Below are 26,947 nucleotides of genomic sequence, written 5' to 3' on the forward strand. Positions count from 1 at the left end.
ATTAAATAAATAAATAAAATCTTTATAAAAAAAAATTGCCTTGAATAACCACATAGCACTTAATCCTGTGCACCACATAAAGTTTCTACATCTGGGGAACTAACCCTGACTTCCCTTAGTCCCCTCCTGTGAAAGTTCTTTGAAACTGTAAATATGTTTTATCAAACATGAACACTACCTTTATTCCTGTTATTTATGAGGAAAAAATGTTGGGTTACTGATATTACCTCAGAACCTACATTGGAGGGAGACTGCTTCCCTTTTTTTTTTTTTTAGCAGTTTCTCTTTATTCCATTTATGGTATGGGTCAGAGACTGAAGGAAATAGGACGAGTCTTTAGCACAAGCCCTGTTCCTAGAAATGAGGACAAAATCTACTTATAAAAAGGAAAATTTCAGAAAATGTTTTTAAATGAGGAACTCTTCAGTGTTATTAAATGTCTATAAAAATAGTGCACTAATTATGGGTAATTCCTTTAAAAAAAAATGAAGATAAGATTACAAAGAACCAATTAAAGTACATGGAATAAACTGAAACTTCAGTAAAAAGATCATCATGTCCAAAGTTTTTAAACTTACAAGTTCGATTTTAAATACTTTTTTTTTAAATTGAGAACGCAATAAGCATATGCCTGTGTATTCCTACTGTTATGAGAGTGACCTGCAAAGATGACAAGAGTGAGTAACCTAGCCCAGGAGATGCCATGCTAAACCACTTCACCCAAGAGAGAAGTATAGACCTAATAGGGTGTCCAGGCCCCATAACCAAACCCCAAGTCTGTACAACCCACCCATTGCCAAGGACCAGGACCATAGAGAGAAAGCAGGAAGAGAACTAGAGAGAACAGGCCTGACTGATTGGATGCTTACTGCTGGATCTTTAGACTGTGACAATCTAATCAAGGGTTTGTAAGGTATGGGTTACGAACTTTTAAGCTTTATTTGGTTCTAAATCATAAAGTTGTTTATTTGCCTGACACTACAGCTTGCCTACGCCTAACTGGACTTTGCCCTCCCAAGTCACTCTTGGCCCAGACTTGGCCAGCAACACCAGACCGTTGATGGCAGACCCCGTCTTTCAGTATTCACAAATATTGGGCAACTTTTAATCAGAGGTGATAGCCGTTGAGATTTATTTTTGGTTCCTTTTTGCTAGTGCATCCTTCACTTGCCCAGGGGAATATAAAAAGATAAAATGTTCTAGAAATACACTTCAGAAGAAGTAAATGTCTTAGTGATTTCTAACCTGTTATATAAGGATTAGGTTGCTGGGGAAGATAGCAGAGGCAGAAAATGGAATGAGTCTCACAGAGATGAAGTGGGATCAAGGTAATTGTAATTGGGAACTCGTGCTGTTGGATAGATTCAGTTCTGATGGTGCCACTGTTGGAGGCCAGCTGTTTGGGCAGTGTGGTATCCACGGCACAGGCGTGGCCAGTGTTTTCCTCTTCTAACTCCATTACCACTGGTGTCATAACCATCCACAAATAGTTGGATGTTAATTTGTGTATGTTGTTTGCTCCTTGCACAGAGTAAATTCTTAGTAGGCATTTATCGGATGAATGAATGAAAGAATTATCCACTTACTAGTCATTCTTTCATTTGACTAATAGTACTGTTAAATGCTCATAGTCCTCACCTTCCAGAGATTCACAACCATATGGTTAGGGAAGATGACTAGACATGTAATTACAGTGTTGTGTGTTGTGTGATAAAACTGCTACAGCTACACTGAGGGTCCTGCTGCAGACTCTTCCCTGGGAAGGAAACTTAAGTTAAACTCTCCTTGGCCTTTGAGAATGCATGATGAGGTCTGCAAGGGATGCTCAGGGGACTAAGCCTTTTAATTAGCACACACACAGAGACATGCACCCACCACGTGCTAGGGACAGAGGAGTCTGGGATAATATGTGCTTCCTCTGCAGCACACTCTGCAAGAAGACTCAGATCTCCTCTACCTGCCTCCCTGGGGAGTCATGTGGCCTGCGGAAGTGGAGGATACCACCCAGGGCAGGTACAGCCTGCCCTTGGACACTGCTAGGGCTCTAGGTGTCTGGGTGAAGTGGATCTGCTTTGTGCTCGCCTCCTACCCTGGCCTTTTGGGCCACAACTGCGCCAGGGCCTCTGCAGGATGAATGATGGAAAGGCTGCCGGGTGCCTGCCCTGCACACCACTGTCAGGACATGTCAGTCTCATTGATGCTCCTAGATGTAAGCAACAGAATACCCAGCAGCAAGTGGCCTACCCACTTGGTGGCCTTTGTTTTTTACATATGACAAGTCTGGAGCTGAGGTCTTGGGGAGCTCAGAGCTGAAGGACATCAGGTCTCAGTTTGCTTCTCTGCAGCCCTCTTGGCCTTCTTTCCTTTCAAAGCTCCAGGGTGGCTACCTTGGTCTCAAGCATTCTGAATACCTTCAACAACTACCAGGGAGAAGGCAGGAAGGAACCTTCCCTTTTCTCACCCCTTTGGATCATGGGGGCTTTCCCAGGAGCCCCTGTACCTCACTGCAGCCAAGATCAGCTTACTTGTTCCTGCAGGGAGGAAGGCCTTGGAAATGGTCTTCCAGAAGAGACCAGCAGTTTCTCTGGCCTGTGCACAGCCTCTGGAAGGCAGTGAGAATTAAGCCATCTCCCAGAGTAAGGGCTCCTTGGGCAAGTATTTCTCTCATTTGTGCCCCCAGCTGCCTATCCAACAGTAGCTGATGTAATGCGGATGTATGGTAATTTGTGTGGCTAGCTCGAGTTGGGCTTTATTTTAGTGCCAGTGCCAGCCCAGGAATGTGTGAAGCATGCTCTTCCAACTCATTTGGTGAGTGTAATAAAAACCTGCCAAATTCATAATAATCTGACAGGGATCACAACCTGTTTCTTATAAATCTCTGCTGTGGTGTTTTGTTTTGTAGACTACTTTTTAGAACACTTTTAGGCTTACAGAAATACTATGCAGAAAGTAAAAGGTTCTCATATACCACTTCCCCACACACAGAATTTCCCCTTTTCTTAACATTTTGCGATAGTGTGGTACATGTATTACAAATGATGAACCAACATTTTTAGGATTATATTAGTAACTAAAGTCAATAGTTTATATTAGGGTCTACTCTGTGTTGTATGGTTCTATGGGAATTTAAAATTTTTTTATTGTGGGAACATATATACAACCTACAACTTCAAATATACTGTTCATTGGCATAAATTACAATTACATTATTGTGCTACCATCATCAACATTCATTACCTGAAGTTTTCCATCACCCCAAACACTAACTCTGCACCTGTTAAGCAGTAACTTCCATCCACCCCTTTCCCCACACCCCTGGTGACCTGTAATCTACTCTACAATTCTTTGAATTTTCTAACTCTAGTTATTTCATGTAAGTGAGATAAAAAAATATTTGTGCTTTTATTCCTGGCTTATTTCATTCAACATGATGTCTTCAGGGTCTATCCATGTTGTAGCATGTAGCAAAACTTCCTTTTTATGGCATAACAATATTCCATTTAATGTATATACCACATTTTGTTTATCCATCTATGATGAATATTTGGGTTGGTTCTACCTTTTGGCAATTGTGAATAGCTGCTGTGAACTTTGGTGTACAAATATCTGTTCAAGTCCTTGCTTTTAGTACTTTTGGATTGCACTGGTAGTTATATTTTAACTTTTTGAGGCACTATCAAACTGTTTTCCACAGTTCCAGCACCATTTTATATTCCCACCTACAGTGCACAAAGATACCTATTTCTCCTCATCCTCACTGACACTTATTTTCCATTTTTTCAATAATCATGCTGTGTCCTCTCTCAGTTTTTCTTATGGGGGCAGAATAATGTTTTATTTTTATATTAAACTGCTTTTCCTCAGTGGTGGGCAGTAAGGGATAGAGGAAAAGGATATTCCAAGAAAGTATTTTACCCCACAAGCTTTATGGGGAACAGGAGAACACGTTTCCCACAGCGTGCTCAGTCCAGCAGCCTCTCACCCCTCAGCGGAGGCTTCAAGCTTGGCCGCTTAGCACGTTCTCCAGGGCTCTGGTTTCCTGATCAGCACTCAAGTTGCTCAAAGAGACGTTCTTCCCTTGGCTAAATGCATCCTGGGCCCAGAGCTCAGGCTGCACACCCAGGCCCTTGCAGGTGAGGAGCGGCAGGTCATGCTGGCCCACTTTGACCTCTGACTGCGTGAACCTCTGACTGCCACCCTCTTCTCTGGTACTGAAATCTCTCTTTACAAAGTGATACTGTAGAAATTTTAGCCGGTACTTTTAAACTCATTATTATCCAGAAGTTAAAATTTAGGAGATTAGGCTGATCAGGCTAGGAGTGCTTTTCTGAAAATAAATTTTCAGAGGAACTACATAGAATAAGAAAGTCATCTGATCAAGAGATAACTTACAAGAAGTGCCTGACCTAACTTTATCAGAAGAAAGGGCGTTTCCGGAGGAACTGCTAAAATGGAAGCTTCTGGACCTGGTTGAGTAACAGCAGGGCCCTTCCCTTTTCAGAAGGTCTGTGGCCTAACGGCTGCTGGCTGCTGCCAGGGCAAACAACATCCTCCGACGCCTTCTACCTGGCATGAGCCAGAAGCTCGCGCAAGTTCACTGTGATTCCTACTCATTAATTTGAGCTGCTGATTCACAATGGGGTGGGTTGGTCTCCAAACCAGTAGTGGTCACGCAGTTGAATGTATGAATGTTTTTGGGTGTGTGTGTCCAGTTTCGTGGAGAGGAAGATATTGGAGTCTTAACTAATTTTATTCTGATTCTTTCTGAAGAAGAAAAGATTGGAAACGACTTTTGAGTTAAGGGAGATAGGCACCCTTTAGTCTGAGGGGCAATGTTCTCTGCCAGGGTCAGCTGGGCTGACAGCCCAAAGCCTAAGCAGAAAGAAAAAGGAAGTGGGGGAGGAGGGATGAGTCACCAGGCAGCCTGGGGGAAGAGGGTGGAGTCAGCTCGGAAAGCCCCTGGTTGGGATCTTGCAGCCTAACTAGGGTGGAGTCTGGGTGGCTTTCGGGGAAAGGGAAGAGCTGGAGCTGCAACTATATGCAGCAGTCACCCAGGATCCCAGACTTTCCAAATCGGCATCTCTGGAGGTGGGACACAGGGCATACGTTTCCACCAGCACCCAGGTGATTTTTGGGCACCATATATTTAGCTCCTACAACAGAACCTGGTACACCTGGCACTTGGCTGTCTGGCTTCAGCCCCGGCTACCCCCTGAAACCGCACTTGCTGAGGAGGCACTTGTGCCAGCTGACCGTTCTTCATGAAATGTCCCTTCCCTCTGCTCCTTGACTTCCACCTTCTTCCTCTCCAGCTGCCCCTCTCTGCCAGTTAAGCTGGAAAGGTTGTGACTTAGCCAGCCTTAGGCCTATGCCCTCCAATCTTTTACTCACCACTTTCCCCAGGGGACTTCCTGTTCTCAAAGCCCCCTGCACTATATTTTAGAACTACACACTTTTAGTAATTGTTTGTTTAGGATCCTTCTGCCTTCTTGAAGGTTCTGTCCCGGCACCCAGCAGAACACATGGCATAAAAGGACTGAATGAGTATTGGGTGGTAAGGGATTAAAAGGGCTGTTGAGGAAGAGAGGGATGTGGGGCTTAAGGGGTTATGAATGGACTGGGTAAAGCCAGGTGTACAGGTTGAAATCCTCCATTCCAGAAGTCAGATTTGGAGTCTACAATAAAATAAAAAGAATAGCATGATCCTCAAAAAGTCCTGCCCCCCAGTTTGAGTGGAACATTTTCTTCTTTATATTAACTGACAAACATCTGCAGATGTACATCATGTGCTAGGGCCTCTGGGCCCTGAGGACATGGCAGTCCACCTCTTAGATTCTCACCCTCTGGGGAGGCAGACCAGTCACATGCAATGCTGGGAGTTCTGAGAGGAGGGACATAGGTAGGGTAGGGCCCAAAGATGGAGGAGACAATTCTCCCCTGTAGCACCTCAAAAGCTGAGGGGGAGAGACCTGTGGCCAGAGGGAGGTGAGCTGTATAGGAGCTCTGGTGAGGGAGAGGGAGCAGAAAAAGGAGAAGAGGGCCCTTTGTCTCCCCCTGTAAGAGGCAGAGAGAGGAGGGTGGCCACAAGATAGCTCCTCCTTAGGGCCCCTGAGGGAATGTTCTGGAGAGTGGGTTCAGATTGGGCCCAGAATCCCTGGTCCACATTTTGGACTTGCTGAGTGACACTGCCCATGGCCCTGTGGATCCCTGTCTGCCTCATCAGAAGCTGCTTCCAGGCCCTATAGGGCACCCTGCACAGTGACAGAAGAGGCCCCAGGTCTGTCTTGAAAGATTATGGGCAGGGCCACAGGCAGAGCCACGCCCGAGGAATAGCAGCTGGCCTCCCAAGATATGCCCCTATCCTGAGCCTGAGCAATTGCATCTGTTAAGTACTGGGCAGGTAGAGTCGAAGGGCCAGCTAAATTGTCCACTCTTGCTCTAAATACACAAGCAGCAGCAACTGGTGTCAGAGTAGACGTAGGAGCTGGGTAGCAACACAGATCTAACAGAATAATGGGAAAAGGATTCATAATACTGCACAAAGTTTCAAACTGTAAAATGGGCTTGTGTGAGCCCTGCACTTGGAAGGGCTACAGGCTCTGAACATGGGTGGGCATCAGTGGTGAAAGGCTTTTATTTTTGTCATTTCCATGTCCAGGCAAATACTCAGAAAAGGCCTGCTGCCAGTCCCTGCCTTGTGTCTCCTCTTTTTGGAATAGGACTTTATGTTATTACAGTGTCTTTGGATAGCCCTATTGCAGGCCCTAGCACAGGGAGAACATGTGGACAGAAGCCTGGCTTCCCACAGCGAGAAGAGTGCATTCCTCGCACTGCAGACAAAGGATGGCCAGGGAAGAGCACTTGGCCAGGACCCTGGCAAGTGTTTAAACAGGGCAGGGGAAGCCGAGTAAACTGCAAAGGGAGCTTACCCTCGCGACCCTAGGACAATCAGGATAGGAGAGAAAGTAGCCCAGATAACACTGAAGGACACACGCACAGTTCTGCTGACACTGGACATTTTATTAGAGGGGAGATTTGCCTTGGTCTGGGAAAGGGGAGGCTGGGATGGACAGATCCAGCACCCATCTCGGGGGATTTTGCCGGACTTCAGGTGTTCCTCCCTGCAGGTTTAGAGGAAACACCGTCATGGATGAAAACCCCGTGTGGAGGACAAGGATCTGCCGGTGGCGCCCTAGGCACAGCTGGGCCCCTGGGACAGCAAGGCCTCTATGTCGGACTCGATGTCGATGGTTGGGAAACGGCGGCTGTACCTGCGCACCGGTACACCGTCGGGGCCCACCAGGAACTTCTCGAAGTTCCAGGCGACATCGTTGCGGCACACCGGAGACCAGATGATGAATTTGGGGTCGGTCATGAGTGCAGTGGCATCGTCGCTGGGCGCAGGCAGGGCCTCTCGCAAGAAGGCAAAGAGGGGGTGCGCCTGGGCGCCGTTCACATCGCACTTCTCAAAGAGCATGAAGTTGGGCTCAAATCCACCTCCTGGTCGCACGTACTTGAGACAATTCAGGATCTCTTCGTTCTTGGCGTTCTCCTGTGGGAGAGACGGGCGCCTGGAACTCGGGGCCTCAAGGGGGAAGGGAAGCCTTCCGACCGCAAACGGAGTTTTTCCGATGAATCACCGAGGCTTTGCGCTCCTAGCACAACCCCAGTGCGGACCTGAAACCGGCTGGGGCAATGCCAGGAGGGAAGCAAGCCGGTGGCCCGCCTCTCCCTGCCCAGGTCCTGTGGCTGCCGGGTCCAAAGGACACCCGGCAGGCGACCCCAACCCGCGTCCCCGCCCTGCCCGACTCACCTGATGTCCGAACTGGTTGCACGGGAAGCCGAGCACGACCAGGCCCCGGGGCCCAAGGCGTCGCTGCAGCTCGTTCATCTGGGTGTAATCCCGGACCGTGGTGCCTCAGAGCGACGCCACGTTCTCGATGAGCAGCACCTTGCCCCGCAGCGAGCCCAGGCTCACCGGCTCCCCGCCGGCCAGCGGGCGCGCTGAGAAGGCGTGGACAGAGCGCTGGGCAGCCAGCGCGGCCGCCGAGAGCGCCGCGGCGCACATGCTGGAGGGTCTGCGCGGCGCGAGGACAGCTCGGGCACCGGGCGGCGAGGAGCCCCCGGCAGCACCTCCTTTTAACTGGCCGCCGGAGCGGTCACGTGCGCTCGGCGCCTTTCCGGCTGCCCCGCCCCCAAGGGGTGCTAGGGTCCCGCCTCATCCGGCCTTCACCCTCCCCTCGGACTCCAGCCCCACCCAGGCTGGGAAGCCCCGAGGCCCCGAGGCCGAGGCCGGATGCGGCCCGCTGGGCGGTGCCGCCCAGCCGCCCGCACGCACGTCTGGTTAAGCGCACGTACCGCTGCGCATTTCCCCGCCCAAGAGGGGCCCTGGACACCCTCTTTCCGGGACCTCGAGGCCTCGGGATCCTCCCTCAAAGGTTCCATAGTTAGAGCGGAGGGCGCCAGCTTCCTGGTTCCCAACATGGCTTGCCTCTCCTGGGCTACAACCACATTACTCTCGCAGTACGTGCCAGATCGCTGCCAGGTGCAGAGCGAGCCGTGACTTGCGGTGTTGGTGTTTGGCAGCACCTGCCAAGGGAAGCTCTTCCCCCCACTGAGATTCCGCTGACCTAGTAAGTGCACGTTGGGGGAGAATAGGGCATTGGCACAAGCTTGTCTTTCCTAACTCACTTTCCTGTGCTCTGGGGCTGCCAGTCGAGGTTTATGTTGCACCGTTTCCACCACCAGTGCAGCTGAGGCTTATATGCAGGCTTTCTAACAACATCCTGCCCAGGAGAGCCCTAGGCACCAGGTGCCACTCAGCCCTGCCCCAGCTTCTTGGGAAGGCTGAGGAGACCTAGGTAATTTCAGGCCATCTTCCAACCCCCATCAACTTTATCTGGAGCTCAGGCATGGAAGATAAAACTGGAAATGGCCAGAGAAGGTAAGAAATCACTCCTGAGCTTTCTTCTTGAGTGCCCAGTGCACTTCTTGGCTTAGGTGAACTGTGCTCCCAAACCCCACTCTGAACTTGACACCACATAATCATTTCCACTTTTTAGGTGAAAAGGGGGTTAGGAGTGGGGACAACTGCCACTTGAACCCTGATAGAATCTCTTCCAGGGTGTGTTAGACCAAGAGGGCTGTCCTTCCATCCTCCCATACCAGCCCTAAAGATAGCAATACAAACACCAGGATACAGGAAGTTTAGAAAACTGCCTTTATTCTATTAGTAGTTGGAAAAATTAACTGGTACAGAAAAAAAGTTTAGCTGGAGGGAAGAGCACTGATGGCTCCTCAGGGAGGAAACCTGGATACAGTGAGAAAAGAGGAGCACTGTGATTTAAAGCCAGACCCTGCAGTCCAGATGAGACAGGGTAAGCAATGTTCTAAAGTCTCTAATTGCCTCAGGCATGAAACCAAATTCCTATTTACTTAGCCCAGCCCTGGGGAGAGGATAATGGGGTATGTGGAGCTGAAAGGGGGGGTCATATGGCCATTATTTATCAGAGAAACTGACAAAAAGGGAATTTTTAAAATGAATTTTCCATCTGACTTTATTTTCAAATACACTTTCTTTAAAAAAAAAAAAACCAATACACTTTCTGCAGAGTTGACAAATATCAGTATTAGGAAATCCAATTATACAAAAAATACTACATCTAGTCTGGGGTAGATATATTTATTTTTGGTAACATACATTAAGTGGCACTAATTACACAGTAACTATAAGGTAACTAACATGAAATCACAGAACTGTAATTGCCACAGCTGCATGGACTTGGGTCTTTCTGGCTGAGCACACTTTAAAAAACTAGATGCCCACCCCAGAGCTAGGCCAGTGAAGTATGTTTAGGAGGACAGCTCTGAAGTGGTGACTCACGAAGTGAGTACCTTACAGCTGAAAGATGATAAGCAAGACATGTTAGTTATAAAGTAGTTACAGCCTAATTCACAAAAGTTACCAACTTTTTCTCTTTCTAGAAAAAAGCAAGAAGTTAAGAAATTCCTTGAATTAGCGCCTGGTATGTCAAGTGGGAGTGCAGAGAAGGGCTGTTAAGAGCAGTGCCAGAGGGACCCTGGTTGGGCCAGACAGGTTGGATGTCATTAATAATCATGGTTGGCTTCTAAAATACTGGTAGCAAGATGACTTCTGATTTGTAATCTTAGGTAAATTATAGATAAATGAAAAAGGCCAGTAATCATACACTAAGATTAATAAACAGCACTTCAAGAATTAACCGCATGAGGGCTGTGCTTGCAGCAAGGTTTCACAAAACAAGGCACCCAGATTTTTTCTTCCCACGTCTGGCTTGCAGAGCTGCTCTTGTGGCCATTTCAAAAACCTCCCTCACTCCATCTTTGGTCTTTGCTGAACACTCCATATACCCAAAAGCACCAATCCTGTTTGCCATATCTCTGCCTTCTTCAGGTTTTACAGGTTCCTAGAAAAAAAAGAGCGCCGTGGTTAACTGTGTCACAAACGTGTAGTAAGTAGATGCAACATAGTCAAAATCAGCTAAAATGTTTTTAAAAAGTTGCCAAACTCCCAAATTTGAGACCCATCTTATAAAATTCTGAAAATGGTATGCAGTTACTCCCTTGAAAAAAAATAAAATCCCTCAAATGAGCTCCTCTCTGGGAAGTAAGGAGAAAGAAGGGAGAGGTCAGAGGAGTCTTGGTATGAAGGAAGGAATCAGGGGCAAAATTATTCAAGTTGTCAGTCTGAGGAAAGCCCTTGCACCTTCCTGTAGTCAGTCAGTTTCAGGGAGGACTGAATACCCACGATGGAAACAGAGCCTGACCTTGACATTCAGAGAGAGAAACCTCAGTGGAAGAAGACTTTAACACACTTTTCCTGCAGAGGGTAAGTCCTTCTATAGGACCACCTAACTTCTGAGAGGCCAAGATGCCACCTTCATCATCCCTTTAATAAAGGCAGTTGGGCTGTCTGACCATGGTTGGGTTCCCTGCCCTCAGGATTTCCTGATCCTTAAGTTGCCACTCATTTATCTTGGCCTCAGGTCTACCAAAATAACTTGGGAGGGAAAGAGATACTAAAAGTTTCTACATCTAGAGCATGGACTACTGCTGTAACGGTTCCTTCTTAGGCCGGCAATCCTTAGAGGAGACAGCACTACCTCTCGCAGGAGGCGTTCCGTCTCACAGGATTAAGGAGTCTTGGGGAACTTCTGTGCAGGCCCTAGTTGACGAGGTCCAGATGGATGGAGGCTTCTGGGACCTCTGGACCACCTCCACTCCGCTCTCCCACCCCCCCAGGAGGCCCAGGTTCAACAATGCTATATGAAACAGCCCTGCCCCAGACCATGCCTGCTTCATCTTGGCTAACTCCCGCCTTGTGTGCTCATCGTTCCGAAGATCTTTCTTGTTCCCAACCAGGATGATGGGCACATTGGGACAGAAATGCTTGACTTCCGGGGTCCATTTTTCTGGTATGTTTTCTGAAAGAAGCAAAATGCATAGAATTTAGGGATACATAAATTGTAAAGAAATTTTCTCCACTGGTCCAGTGGACATCCAGTGGACTGCCGCTATTGTAAAACCACAGGGAAAAAAAAATCTGATCACCTTCTCTTATGCCTAGACCCAAGAGTTTCTGAGTCCCACCAAAGGAGTACTGCTGAGCTCCTCTCAAAGTAGGTCCCAGGTGAAGGCTCTAGAGGAGCAAACGATTCAGAATACAAGGTGGCTCCACAATGGTGCTGCCTGCCCCACGGAAGGAGCCTCCACTCAGGCTATCCTTGTCACTGCTGCCAGATGATTCTGATCCCAGATTACAGAAGGGGTCGTCCCATTCTGGGGCCACAGCTGGCCCAATGTCCACATGTTATCTTCCACCTTGCTCGTGGGCCCTCAGAATTACCATTCTATGGGTTATTGTGTTTCAAATGGCTCAAGGTTGAGTTTTGGAAATGAGTGACAACTAGGTGCAGCTTCTTGGCAATATTGTATTAACTGGAAAGGTTGTATGCACAATGTGGAGAAGAGGCCCGGGTTCAACCCCAACACTACCTTGTGCAATTCAGCCTTAGGGATGACTATAAAATGGGAATAACAACAGTTTTACCATTATATGGCTAATTTGAGGATTCAATGAGTTAATGCTTAGTGTAACAATCATTCAAATACTACTGATTTATCTGAGAATGTAGTTTAGAAATAAACCATTCAATTTCTGATTTTAAGGCAAATTACTGAAAAAGTAAGGGTTTATATGGCTGAAAGACCATACCAAGTAGAAAAGCTACATAAATTACATCAGAAAAATCCCTCATAACTCTTTGGCACCCAAGATGGACACCTGACCGATTCCTTTGCTACAGCAGCTACAGGGTCAATTATGTCACTACTGCTATAACTTGAAACCCAATCCTCCTTCTGGAAAAGTGGTTCTCAAAGAAGTACAGTATTCCAGTTCTTAGAACAATAAAGAGAAAAAGGCCAGCACAACTAATGATAAAGCCAAACAGCCTCAGTGCTGTATCTTGCTCTCAACCTTGTACCCTGTCGTCAGTTTTCAGGTCAGGTGCCAGAGTGAGACCTCTTGTCCTATACCCAGTCTTAGGGCCATGGTCTAATATCCAACCAGGTAAGCAAAGTCAAGCATTAGCTCGACACCGAGGGTAGAGCATTTTCCAGCACCTAGACCCTGCTCTGAGGTCTGGGTCACTTATACTCTCTGTTTGCCCCTTTACTTTCTACCTCTGCTCTCCTCCCCAGGGCCTGCCTTCTGGGGGAGTAGCCAACAAGAAACAAGCCATGGCTATTAAACAGGCAGAGGTCAAATGCCAAAGACCTCTTTTGAGAGTAGGAGACATGCTCTTAAAAGAGAGACTGAGGAGCAAGAAGGATTTTTTGTCCTTAAAATATATTTGTCCCTGTAGGATTAAACCCTGGATAACAAGGGCACACGGCCCTCCTCATTCCCAGAAGACTTAGGTAAACTCCTCAATGTGTGTGTTTGAGGGGAGGGTGTCAAATGGCTCCATTTTCTTCCTGTGGCCTACAAGAAAAGGGTCACAGCTCTGCTCCTGCCACTAGGACTTTCTAGTAGCACCCCATATAATCAGATTTTGAAAATGTAAAACAAATCACAACTGCTAAACACATACAAACACACCCTACCACCACCACCAAGAAACCCACAAACTGAACCAATAGATAGGCATGCCTCTTTCGTTTCAGTCCTGGGAGACTGACTCTCAGCTCTGCTCCTTGGGGTGCACAACCCTGAGCAAGTGACTCATTGTCTCATAGTGCCCTAGTATCACAGGAACATGGGATAACCACAACAGAAACAACAGTCTCTCTAATCCTAACTGCCAGGCACAGGTCCAGGCCTTTAAAGAGTGTTCATATTAATGATGGCAGTATCCTTAGTTCCCTCTCTGCCCTGTCACAAAAGATTTGTATCACCAAGTGAGCCATCTCGTCACAACACAACCTGAAGGTTGGTTCTGCCTCAGGATTATCACCTTGTTTCACAGAGTGTGAAGTCAGGATTATTCAGTCTTTTTCTAAAGGGACAGTGGTTTCTAAAGCACATGGTCATCAGAGCTGGTAAAATAGTCAGGTGTAAGGCTCCCTTTATCAGCTAAGACACTTTAGAAAAGGGATAAAATATTGCTATCAAACAGCAAATCACCAGTCTAGATGCTGGGAGGTAGCAGTCGAAATAGGAAGTACTAAAAAAAGGCATGGTCAACCAAAAAAACCTCCCCCAAATCTCAATCTAAGACATGGCTTTGTATTTGGAAACCACGTACTTATAAGGTAGATTCCCTGTAAATATTTAGCTGTAGAAAACCTAGAATGAAAAAGGATTCAGGGCTCACTATCTAAAGTCCCAAGGCTCTAGGTTTATGGCCAGTGATGACTACTTCCCTGAAGCTCACTTCTGTTTTTCAGCTACCTGGTGCCCACAAAGGACCTAAGGAACAAGGTATGTAGTCATGTACAAAGGCAGTGACAAACATCAGGCTGCAGGGCCACTCACCTAAACTATCAGGGCTGTCGATGGAGAAACACATCAGTATAACATCAGTGTCTGGGTAGGAGAGGGGTCTCAGACGATCATAATCTTCCTGCCCAGCAGTGTCCCACAAAGCCAACTCTACCTGTGATGGGAAAAATAACACCAAGAGTGCAAGGTTAATCCCATTACCACTTTCATGAGAAGTACTGCTTATAACAGTATGTTCAAATAGATGACTGTTCAAAAGAGCAAAACACAGGCATGCAAAAACACAGGCATGTTGGGGACGTGTATATTGTTTTAGGTTGAAATTTCTCAAAACAGCCTACTTATAGAGAGTACAAATGAACAAAGTGGCACAATTCAAAACAAGTAAAAAACAACTGTAGTTTATAAGAAGTGTTTCATTATAAAGAAACACAGAAACTTTCTGCAAAGGAAAGAAAGTGGACAAGAGGGAAAATCAAACTGTAAATTACATTCCATCCTGTGGGTGGGTAACAAAGCAACACAGGGAAATACCGGACTGAGTAACTTTTTCTAACAGCCTCACCTAACCGTTTCCTTATTTTGTCTCATCATTCTACTCCAATGTGGAAACATGGAGACAAGCCTGTACCTGATTTGGTGGGAAGGAAAAGATGCCATGCTGGCCATTAAGCAAGTCTAAAGCAGACAGGAAAGCCCTTTGGTTCTGCCTTTACTGCTCAAGAAATGTCTGAATGGCTAAATGAATGCATCACATAAGCGAGGAGGATACTATTTTCATACCTGGGATCCTGCTCACTCACCTGTGGTTGGAGGCTAAAATGATGCCTGGGGCTTTGGATACAGGTCCCTTTCCATGCTGTCCAACACTGCAGCCAACTGTCCCCCCCTTGTTACAACCAGACAGGAAATTTAATACCATCTGCTCAAAGGCCCTTGCAAGGGACTATTCCTTTCAATGCATTCTCCTAGAATCTTCATGGCCCCAAATTGCAGTTTCTAAACGTCACTTTTTCCTTAAAACTAAATTATCTCTTCCATTCTCAGCCTCTGCTCCAGGATATGTCACTCTCAACTTCCAGGAGCCCACTGCTCTTCTCTTATGTATATCAATCAGCTTTGTATGTTTATTTATGATATACTGATGTTCAATGCTTAAATTAGTCTGACTTCAACATGGTAGAGCTCATTTACTCCCTGCCAAACCCCATTCCCCTGGTTCCTTTATCCACCATGGGTGTTCTGTCAGACACACCAAACCCTGACTGGTTCCTGATAAATGCTTCCAGGTTACTGAGCCTGTCTCATGTCAAAATGACATTTTTTATAGGCCTATTCCTGGAATCTTACATGGCTCCTTATGTCTCTGTTAGTACATACTGTTATACGAGCATTCCTAGGCAGTGCCCCTTCCCACCCTAGGGGTTCATTTTTTTTAAGAAGATTTATTTTTTATTTATTTCTCTCCCCTGCCCCCCCCCCCAGTTGTCTGCTCTGTGTCCATTCGCTGTGTGTTCTTCTGTGACCGCTTCTATCCTTATCAGGGCTGCCAGGAATCTAATATTTCTTTTTGTTGCATCATCTTGTTGTGTCAGCTCTCCGCGTGTGTGGCACCATTCTTGAGCAGGCTGAACTTTCTTTCGCACTAGGCGGCTCTCCTTACGGGGCGCATTCCTTGTGCGTGGGGCTCTCCTATGCGGGGCACACCCCTGCATGGCACAGCACTCCTTGCACGCATCAGCACTGCGCATGGGCCAGCTCCACATAGGTCAAGGAGGCCCGGGGTTTGAACCTTGGACCTCCCATGTGGTAGACGGACGCCCTAACCACTGGGCCAAGTCCACTTCCCCCTAGGGGTTCCTGAATTGCCCTGGGACAGGCAGGAAGCCAACCTGTGATACCCTCCCTCCACATCAAGCACCTCTACTTCAGGGATGCTCACCCTAGGGAATGCACTCTCTTTTCCTGCCAGGGTTAGGAATATTTGAGGCTGGAAACATTAGAAAGATGTTCACAGATGATTTAGTCAAGGTTCCTAAGATTCTTTGCTTAAAAAAAGATTTATTTATTTATTTCTCTCCCCTCCTCCCCGCCCACCCTGGTTGTCTGTTTTCTGTGCCTATTTGCTGTGTCTTCTTTGTCCGCTTCTGTTGTTGTCAGCAGCACAGGAATCTATGTTTCTTTTTGTTGCGTCATCTTGTTGTATTGGCTCTCCGTGTGTGTGGCACCATTCCTGGGCAGGCTGCACTTTCTTTTGCGCCGGGCGGCTCTCCTTACGGGGCGCACTCCTTGCGCGTGGGGCTCCCCTACGGGGGGACACCCCCGTGTGGCAGGGCACTCCTTGCACGCATCAGCACTGCGCATGGGCCAGCTCCACATGGGTCAAGGAGGCCTGGGGTTTGAACCGCAGACCTCCCATGTGGTAGATGGATGCCCTAACCACTGGACCAAGTCCACCACCAATTCCTAACTTTTTTTTTTAAGGAGACACCAGGGATTGAACCCTAGACCTCATATGTGGGAAATAGGCACTCAACCACTGAGCTCTACCTGCTGCCCTAGCCACTGTATCTTTTTCTGCAATCTAAGTTAGACAAGAGGGCCATTATGTGATGGCAGGCCCAAAGATCTCAATACATTTCTACCCAGTTCATCACAACTGGGTCCTGTTGCCATACAAAGCCAATCTTCCTATTTACTTATTCATTCATTCATTTGCACACACCCCCGCGGCTTGCTTGCTGTCTGCTTTCTGTGTCTATTCGCTGTGCATTCTTCTATGTCTGCCTGTCTCCCTTTGTTGTGTCATCTTGCTGTACCGGCTCTCTGTAGGTGTGGGCCAATTTGCCTTTACAAGGAGGCCCCGGGGTGCAAACCCAGGGCCTCCCATATGGTAGACAGAAGCCCAAACAACTGAGCCGCAGCTGCTTCCCCTAGTGCCTTTTTTTCATCAATACTTGGCCCAGAAAAGTTCCTTGGAGTTCCTAATAGCAAGGGAGCAATCACTGTGGCCACTTTGTATTTGGATATGTCAAATTACAAACTGTAAAAAGGGGGATTTTAAGAATGCTGTTTTTCAGCCCAATTTGTAAAGTGTTTTGGTGCTTACAAACACTTTTTTTTTTTTTTTAAAGATTTATTTATTTATTTAATTTCCCCCCCTCCCCTGGTTGTCTGTTCTTGGTGTCTATTTGCTGCATCTAGTTTCTTTGTCCGCTTCTGTTGTAGTCAGTGGCACCGGAAGTGTGGGCGGCGCCATTCCTGGGCAGGCTGCTCTTTCTTTTCACGCTGGGCGGCTTTTCCTCACGGGCGCACTCCTTGCGCGTGGGGCTCCCCCACGCGGGGGACACCCTTGCGTGGCTCGGCACTCCTTGCGCGCATCAGCACTGCGCATGGCCAGCTCCACACGGGTCAAGGAGGCCCGGCGTTTGAACCACGGACCTCCCATATGGTAGACGGACGCCCTAACCACTGGGCCAAAGTCCGTTTCCCTACAAACACTTTTATAGTTACTTTACAGAACTCTGACATAGCCCATAGAATGGTTTCAGTGATTTGACAAATGAACACTTCAAGGTCAGGCAGCTTACCCATGGTCACAGTACTACATCAGGAAGTCCTATAATGAGGAATCCTAGAAATCTGAGGAACTGGCTTAATGCGCTTTCCATAGAAGGTCACTGGGGCTAGGTGATTCCAGGTCAGAAAGGGATGGTAGGGAAAGGAAAGTAGGAACTTTACAAGGGAGAAAGAAAGGAAATTGACTCATAGGTGCCAATGTACCAGCTGCTAGCACCACATAAGACATGTGACTCAATGCCAACAGGACTGGGCATGTTTTATTTTCTTTCCAGCTGACCCATTTCCATTCAATTCCTCTTTACCAGATGTACAGGAAGCCAGGTTAGACTTTTATAATAACAAAATGGAGTAGGAGATGATACTCTGCCCCAGTCTTTCCAGTGGGCTTTAAGGATAAATATAGGGAAACAATGCCCTGTCAACGACAGGAAACCAAAGCCACTGTGGCAGCCATTTTATGTTAAAATTAAAAAAACTTTAAAAAAAGTTAAATGTCAGTGAGGACACTGTTTAAATACCATACTGATGGTGGTGTCATATCAGTATAACCCTTTCAGAAACATTTACAGTATGAACCTCTCAGTAAATATGATGAATAAACGCATAAGGTAAACTCTAGAGTATAGGTTACTAGAATGGGTTGAGAATGGAAGCTGATGCTTAATGTCTGTAGCATTATTAAGATTAATTATAAAAGTGCAAATGAACAGAGTTGATGGTAACATACTATAGTGTGTATAACTAATACTGCTGATTTATAAAAGTGATTGTGGCAGAAAGGGGTAGTCTGTGGATGTAACTGTCAATAAAAGGAAACTAGAGAATAAAAAATCTAGTGATTGTGTAACAGTGATTTTGGTGGTAGATGAAGACTGTGGTAAATACAAGAATGCTCTTTTACAAAGTGCTGAGAATGTGGTGATACATGGGAAAATTACAAATAATGTAACTTAATGTAAATATTTTAATATTTTTGCAGCAATGGCAAGAAGACGTTATTTCAGTCCTAAGCGACAACAATAGGGGGATATAAAAGGGTATGGGATTTTTCCTTTTGGAATAATGAAAATGTTCTAAAATTGACTAAGGTGATGATAGCACAACTCTGTGATGGAAATGAGAGCCTTTGAGTGTACACTTTAAATGGACTGTACAAAGTATGAGACTTTATAAAACAAGAAATGTAGTGGTGGATGAAGGACTATGGTTAAAAGGACAAATGAGAGAATGTTCTCTCATGAATGATAACAAATACATAATTTGTTGATACAGGATGTTAATAATTGGGTGGGTTGGGGGAAAATACACCAAATATAAGATATGGGCTATATAGTATTATCTTTTTTGTGTGTGCAGGGGTTGGGGGGAGGTACTGGGGATTGAACCCAGGACCTCTTACATGGGAAGCAGGTGCTCAGAAACTTGAGCTACATACATTCCCATATAGTAGCAATATTTTTAAAAAAGATCTATCATCTGTCTATCTAAGTTATCTAATCCATCCATCCATCCCCTCCCCACCCCACTCTGCTGTTTTTGCTGTCTGTGTCCATTCGTTGTGTCATCTTCTGTATCTATTTTTCTTTTTGTCTTCTCTTCTTATTTTTCTCTCTTGGATTCACCGGGATTTGACTGTGGGGAGCTCTGATGTGGAGAACGGTTTCCTGTTAATTGCACCACCTCAGTTCCTGGTTTCTGCTGCGCTTCACCTTGACTCTCCCCTTCATCTCTCTTTTGTTATGTCATCATCTTGCTGCATGACTCGCTTGTGTGGGCACTGGCTCACCACACGAGCACTCACGCAGGCACTCGGCTCACCACATGGGCACTTGGCTCACTGCACAGGCAAGCTTTCTCTTCTTCTTTTTCACCAGGAGGCCCCAGGGATTGAAACCGGGTCCTCCCATATAGTAGGCATAAGCCCTATCACTTGAGCCACATCCGCTTCCCAGTAGTAATACTCTGATGATGCTCTTTCATAGTTTGTAACAAACGTTTCACAATAATGCAAGGTGTTGGCAGTGGGGAGATGTATGGCAGCCCTGTATGATGATATGCATGTTTGTTTTGTAAATTCACAAATTTTACTACACACTTATTTATGTATATTATGTATGTTCACGTATGAATGATAAATACTCAAAAAAAGTTAAAAGAAGCTGAAAAGAGCACACGTTACTACTGACAATTTGAAATGCAAATGAATGTGGACAAAACTTGGGTGGTAGCAGCTAGAAATGAACAAAATTGGGCTAAGATGCAGGGTGAGAATTGATATCTCTATTTTCAATATTTCTGTTACCATTATAGTGTATATTAAAGAGGCAAGAAAGCCTTACATCTCTACAGGCTTTACTAGTCTAACAAGGAAAATGGCACCCATTGTTATATAGGAGGTTCACTCACCTGCTTTCCATCCACTTCAATATCAGCCACATAGTTTTCAAACACCGTGGGCACATATACCTCTGGGAACTGGTCCTTGCTGAAGACTATGAGCAAGCAGGTCTTGCCACAGGCTCCATCACCAACAATCACCAGCTTCTTCCGAATGGCAGCCATTACTGAAAAAACATGACAAGGGTATTATCTGGAACGCACAAGCCATTTCAGCCCCAGGCTCAAACACTGTTTTGACCATGGAGCACAAGCCTCTATTAGCACACCCAGATAAAAAATTCTGGTACACCTTACCGCTTGTAATCAAAAAGCCAGTTTCGGGAAGCGGATTTGGCCCAACGATTAGGGCATCCACCTACCACATGGGAGGTCCAAGGTTCAAACCCAGGGCCTCCTGACCCATGTGATGAGCTGGCCCACACGCAGTGCTGATGCGCACAAGGAGTGCCCTGCCAGGCAGGGGTATCCTCCATGTAGGGGAGCCCCGCGCACAAGGAGTGCACCCCATAAGGAGAGCCTCCCAGGGCGAAAAAAGTGCAGCCTGCCCAGGAATGGTGCTGCATAGAGAGAACTGACAAAGCAAGATGACATAACAAAAAGAGACACAGATTCTGGGTGCTGCTGACAAGAATGCAAGCGGACAGAGAACACACAGCAAATGGACAGAGAGAGCAGACAACTGTAGGGGGGGTAGGAAGGGGGAGAAAAATGAAAAAAAAAAAATCTTAAAAAAAAAAAAAAAAAAAAAAAGCCAGTTTCTGGTGTTTCTTTACTTCTAGAAATAAAGATGAATCTTCCCCCCAGTACTGCTTATCCTAGTAGAGCTGAGATGGGTGTTGCTAGCCTTGTCTACATTTGCAAGCTTCCACTATTACACTAACATTTTCCCCTGGAATAATAGTGCCATTTCCACTGAAATTTATACTTGAAAGTGGTTAAAATGAAAAAGGTTATGTTGTATATATGTTACCACAATGATATTTTTAAAAAATGAATCTTCTCTTTTAACCATTATCTGACAACTCATAAAATAAAGAGATTTAACAACTACCGATAAAAACCAAGACTATCAGAGAGACAAACTCAATTAGAAGTTATCACAAACAAGTAGAAAATTAGCATTTTCAACAAAGATTTAAAACTTTCAAAACAGGCGGCGGACTTGGCCCAGTGGTTAAGGCGTCCATCTACCACATGGGAGGTCTACGGTTCAAACCCTGGGCCTCCTTGACCCGTGTGGAGCTAGCCCATGCACAGTGCTGATGCATGCAAGGAGTGCCCTGCCACTCAGGGGTGTCCCCAAGTAGGGGAGCCCCACGCGCAAGGAGTGCACCCTCCTTAAGGAAAGCAGCACAGCATGAAAAGAAAGTGCAGCCTGCCCAGGAATGGCGCTGCACAGACAGAGAGCTGACTCAACAAGATGACGCAACAAAAAGAAACACAGATTCCTGTGCCGCTGACAATAGCAGCGGACAAAGACGATGCAGCAAATAGACACAGAGAACAGACAACCAGTGTGGGGGAAGAAGGGAGAGAAATAAATAAATAAATCTTAAAACAAAAAACAAAAACTTTCAAAACAAGACTGTATGCTTTATTAATATGTAGCAATAAAATTGATTTTAAAAATATAATTAAGTGAGGATCACACCAGATATGTATTGTCAGAGGATATAGTCTGAATTTCATATACTCGTCAAGGTGCTTTCATAAGGCAGGTCTTGGAAGGCATGTCATAGGTGACTGCCTCATTTCTTTATTTTATTTTTTAAGTTATATTTTTATTTCTTTTATTCTTTTTATTTTAATTTGATAATAAAGAGACATAAGAGACCACTCCACATGAAGTGGATAATCTTCAAAACCTATCTCTCTTCCCTCAGTTTCCCCTTTGATCTATAAACCTTTAAAAATTACTGTTTCAACAACTTAAGATAGGTCCTGGGATCAGTTCCTAGTTCCTCCTAAAGAAACAAAAGACACAAGCAAGTACAAACAACAAGTGGGTGGGGAGAAAGAAATAAAAATCAATCTTTAACACCCTATTCAATGGAAGATGTGGTTCAAGTCATAAGGCCCCTGCCAACCATATGGGAGGACCCAGGTTCGATCCCTGGGGCCTCCTGGTGAAAAGGAAGAGAAAGTGTGCCTGCGCGGCAAGCTGGTGCCTGTGTGGTGAGCTGAGGGCCCATGCGACAAGACAAGTACTTGCGTGGTAAGTTGAGTGCCCACAAGGGCATGCGTGGTGAGCCAGTGCCCACACAAGTTGAGTCACATAGCAAGATAACGCAACAAAAGAGAGACAAAGGGAGATTCAAGGTGAAGCGCAGCAGAAACCAGGAACTGAGGTGGTGCAATTTACAGGGAACCTTTCTCCACATCAGAGGTCCCCAAGATCAAATTCCAGTGAATCCTAGAGGAGAAAGACGAGAAGACAAAAAAGGAGAAACAGATACAGTAGATCACATAGGGAATGGACAAAGCAAAAACAGCAGTGTGAGGGGAAGGGGAAGGAAAGAAAGGGAAAAAAAAACCCCTATTCAAGTTAAAAAAATAAAGTAACTGGCAAAAGAAACAAAAATGTTTTCTAGAGTTATATGTAAAGACAAAAACAGATTTTCCCGAGCACCTTAAGGTATATTCTATTTCAAAAACATGTAGCTTTGGGGCGCAGAAGTCATTCAAGCGGTTAAACATCTGCTTGCCATGTACGAGGTCCTATGTTCATTCCCTGGTACCTCCTAAAAACAAAACAAAACAAAACAAAAAACAAAACAAAACACAGCTTTCCAATCTGGACTAGGCAGAATAGCTCCGGCAAAGAAGGGTGGTGAGAAGGGTTGTTCTGCCATTAAAAAAGTGGTGACCAGGGAGTATATCTCAACATTCACAAGTGCATCCATGGAGTGGGTTTCAAGACATGTGTCCAACAGGCACTCAAAGAGACCCGGAAATTTGCCATGAAGGAGATGGGAAAGCCAGATGTGCACATTGACTCAAGACTCAACAAGGCTGTTTGGGCCAAAGGTGTAAGGAATGTCCCATACCATATCTGTGTATGGTTGTCCAGAAAATGTAATGAGGATCGAAGATTCCCCCAAGAAGTGCCACACATTAATTACCGATATACTTGTCATCACTTTCAAAAACCTACAGTCAATGTGGATGAAAACAGCTGATTATCAAATAACATGATAAAATAACTGCAAACAAAACACTAAAAGCATGAAGACTAAACCAAAAGAGAAAAATCAATGAAACCGAAAGTTGGTTCTAGAAAACAACAAAATTGATAGACTTTTAGTAAGAATGACCAAGAAAAAAAAGGGAGACGACTCAAATGAATATTATTAATAATGATATGACAAATTAGACAACATGTGAAATGGACAAATTCCCAGAAAAACACGAAATTACTGAAACTGACTAAAAAAACTAGAAACTGGAATACCTGTAACAAATAAAATAAATTTAATTAAAAACACACGCACAAAGAAAAGACCAGGTGCAAATGGTTTCACTAATGAATTCTACCAAATATTTAAAGAATTAATAATCTTTTTCCCTTCTGTGGTCATTGCTGGAAGAGGGAGCAGTCAAAATGAAGTTGAATCCCTTTGGGATTTCAGATTGGAACAAGAATTGTAAAAGACATTTATTTACTTATTTATTATTTATTTATTTCTCTCCCCTTCCCCTGCCCCCAAGCTGTCTGCTCTCTGTCCATTCGCTGTGTGTTCTTCTGTGACTGCTTCTATCCTTATCAGCGGCACCAGGAATCTGTGTTTCTTTTTGTTGCGTTGTCTTGTTGTGTCAGCTCTCCCTGTGCGCGGCGCTATTCTTGGGCAGGCTGCACTTTCTTTCGCGCTGGGCGGCTCTTCCTACGGGGCACATTCCCTGCGCGTGGGGCTCCCCTACTTGGGGGACACCCCTGGTGGCACGGCACTCCTTGCGCGCATCAGCACCGTGCATGGTTCCACACGGGTCAAGTAGGCCCGGGGTTTGAACCATGGACCTCCCATGTGGTAGGCGGATGCCCCATCCACTGGGCCAAGTCCACTTCCCAGTAAAAGGCACTGAAATGCACCTTCCCACATCCTCAAGAAGATGTCTTCCACTCTTTCTAAGGGGCTGAGACAGAATTACAATGTTTGATCTATGCCTATCCAAAAAGATGATGAAGTGCAGGCTGTTTGAGGACACTACAAAGGTCACCAAATTGGCAAAGTAGTCCAGGTTTACAGGAAGAAATAGTCATCTACACTGAACCAGTGCAGTGGGAGAAGACCAATGGCACAGCTGTCCATATGGGCATTCATGAGGTTATAACTGTACAAAAATCACAGAAAGATCCTCAAACATAAAGCCAAACCTCACTAAGTAGGAAAGGAAAAGGGTAAATATAAGGAAAAAACAATTGACAAGATACATGAATAAAATAATCTTATGTATAACTTTCATTAAAAATTGCTAAAGAAAAAACAAATACTTCAAACTCTCCCAAAAAACGAAGAGGATACACTTCCCAACTCATTCTATGGGGCCAGTATTACACCAATACAAAAACCAGTCAACATCAAAAGTATAGACCATAAACATAAATGCAAAAATTCCCAACAAAATAGTAGCATGATGAACCCAGCTATAACAAAATGAATTAAACATCAGGGAGGCGAACTTGGCCCAATGGATAGGGCGTCCACCTACCACATGGGAGGTCCGCGGTTCAAATCCCCGGCCTCCTTGACCTGTGTAGAGCTGGCTCATGTGCAATGCTGATGCGTGCAAGGAGTGTCCTGCCACGCAAGGGGAGCCCCACGTGCAAGGAATGCACCCCATAAGGAGAGCCGCCCAACGCAAAAGAAAGTGCAGCCTGCCCAGGAATGGCACTGCACAAACGGAGAGCTGACACAGCAAGATGACGCAACAAAAAGAAACACAGATTCCCAGTGCGGCTGATAAAGAATACAAGTGGTCACAGAAGAACACATAGTGAATGGACACAGAGAGCAGACAACCGGGGGAGTCTCCTGCATAGGGGAGTCCTACGTGCAAGGAGTGTGCCCTGCAAGGAGAGCCACCCTGTGTGCAAAAAGCACAGCCTGCCCAGGTGCGGCGCCACACAAACAAAGAGCTGACACAGCAAAAAGAGACACAGATTCCTAGTGCTACTGACAAGAATGCAACTGGACACAGAAAAACACAGTGAATGGACAAAGAGAGCAGACAATGGGGCAGGACGGGTGGGGGGAGAGAAATTAATAAAAAAAAAAACTGAAAAAAAAAAGTGATCTGTCTCTTTAAAAAATAGAAAAAAAAAAGAGGGAAAAAAAAATAGGAACTTCTTCAACCCAATAAAGGGCATCTATGAAAAACTGAGAGTTAATGTCACACTTAACAGTGAAATAATGAACACATTCCCCCTATGATCAGAAAAAAAGCAAGTGTCTGCTCTACCCATTTCTATTTAACATGGTATTGCAGTTTTCAGTCAGAGGAGTTAGGCAAGAAAATGAAATAAAGAGTATCCAGATAAGAAAAGAAGTAAAACTTAGGGAAAGAAGTAAAACTTATCTGTTTACAGATGATATGATCTTATATTTGGAAAACGTCACACCATACACAAAAAATTACCACAAAATGGATTAAAGATCTAAATATAACAGCCAGAACTGTAAGTCTAAAAAGAAAACATCAGGGAAAATCTCCATGACCTTAGATCTGGCAATGATTTCTTAAATATGACACCAAATATATATTGGGCAACAAATGAAAAAAAAAGGTAAATGGACTTAATCAAAATTAAATTTTTGTTCAAAGGACACAATCAAGAGAGTGAAAAGAAACCACAGAATGGGGAAAAATATCTGTCAATCTTGTAGCTGATAAGGGACTTTTATCTATATATATAAAGAACTATTATAACTCAATAAGAAAAAGACAACCCAATTTAAAAATGGGCAAAGGACTTAAACAGACATTTCTCCAAAGATACCATATGACCCAGCAATTTGACTTCTAGTCATAATATATCCAAATATCCAGAATAGGCAAAACCATAGAGACAAAAAATGGAATAATAGGGCTTCTTTTAGGGACAGGAGAATGTCCTAAAATTCATTGTGGATTCTGAATTTTAAGGGACGTGAATTTTATCACAATAAACCTGCTACAAAAACAAACAAACATACATGCAGAGTCCCTCCATTTGGCAGAGTGCTAACGTCACTAAAAGACAACAATTCCTAGCTTCTCTTCTAGCTAGGGTATGTCCATGTTAACTGAGTTCTAGTCCAAGAAATGTAATCAGCATTATCTTATGGGACCGCTAGGAAGTCTTCGTCTTAAAGGGAACTCACATGCCCTTTTTCATCCCCTTCCCCTATCCTGTTGTTTGCACCTGGAGTGAGAGATGGAATCTAAGAAGCTATCCTGGAATGTAAGGATGAGTGTCATGACCGGGGAATGAAGGAACAAAAAACAGGAGCATGGGTCCCAGCTGATAGTTGGTGCCACCATTTCTCAGCCTGGCTACTTCCACACTTCTTTTCTATGAGTGAGAAATAAACATCTCTCTTGTTTAAGACAATATTTTTAAGGCATCTTTTATGTATAGTCAAAACCAACCCTAATTATACACAGCCACTGACAAAATCTTATGTCTAAAAGGTAGTGTTCTCCAAATTGAGTGGGTGAGACAATTCACTAAGGTATGTGAAGGAAACAGAAACTTTTTATTTTTTAAAATTAACCTATAAAGCCTAAGAAATTAAGCTTTAGAATATAGGTGTATAATATAGACTTATAGCAGAAGATCCCATAATGCATGTACTCGTGTGTTCACAACAACATAACATACTACAGTGAGTAAGTGCCTGGACTAAGTGCACATACAAATAATTAAGAAATTTTAACCAACCCACAAAATGATCTAGTAATTTAAAAAAAAATTTTTTGTCCTTATTTTTAATGTTACATTAA

The 26,947-nt window shown here is 44.9% G+C and overlaps 2 protein-coding genes across 3 annotated transcripts in view; both read right to left on the reverse strand.

Annotated features, from left to right (window-relative positions):
* Nucleotides 1–6,999: 6,999 nt before the first annotated feature.
* On the reverse strand, nt 7,000–8,147 carry GPX1 (glutathione peroxidase 1). Its single transcript, XM_004484924.4, has 2 exons — nt 7,814–8,147; nt 7,000–7,552 (listed from the first exon to the last, which is right to left on the reverse strand). The coding sequence occupies exons 1-2, from the start codon at nt 8,066–8,068 to the stop codon at nt 7,193–7,195; spliced, it is 615 nt and encodes a 204-aa protein (XP_004484981.2). The 5' UTR covers nt 8,069–8,147; the 3' UTR covers nt 7,000–7,192.
* A 1,050-nt stretch (nt 8,148–9,197) lies between these two features.
* Nucleotides 9,198–26,947, reverse strand: part of RHOA (ras homolog family member A) — a 56,440-nt gene continuing 38,690 nt past the window's right edge. The window contains exons 3-6 of one of the 2 annotated variants that reach the window (XM_004451889.5): nt 19,973–20,130; nt 14,018–14,138; nt 11,332–11,462; nt 9,198–10,445 (exon numbers count right to left, since the gene is read on the reverse strand). In XM_004451889.5, coding sequence (XP_004451946.1) covers nt 10,272–10,445; nt 11,332–11,462; nt 14,018–14,138; nt 19,973–20,128 — 582 coding nt within the window. In that variant the 5' untranslated portion in view covers nt 20,129–20,130 and the 3' untranslated portion in view covers nt 9,198–10,271. The remainder of the gene's footprint in view (nt 10,446–11,331; nt 11,463–14,017; nt 14,139–19,972; nt 20,131–26,947) is intronic. The other variant, XM_058288919.2, reaches the window with a different exon arrangement.

The sequence above is a fragment of the Dasypus novemcinctus genome, chromosome 26 (assembly GCF_030445035.2).
Source record: "Dasypus novemcinctus isolate mDasNov1 chromosome 26, mDasNov1.1.hap2, whole genome shotgun sequence".
Lineage (NCBI taxonomy): Eukaryota > Metazoa > Chordata > Mammalia > Cingulata > Dasypodidae > Dasypus > Dasypus novemcinctus.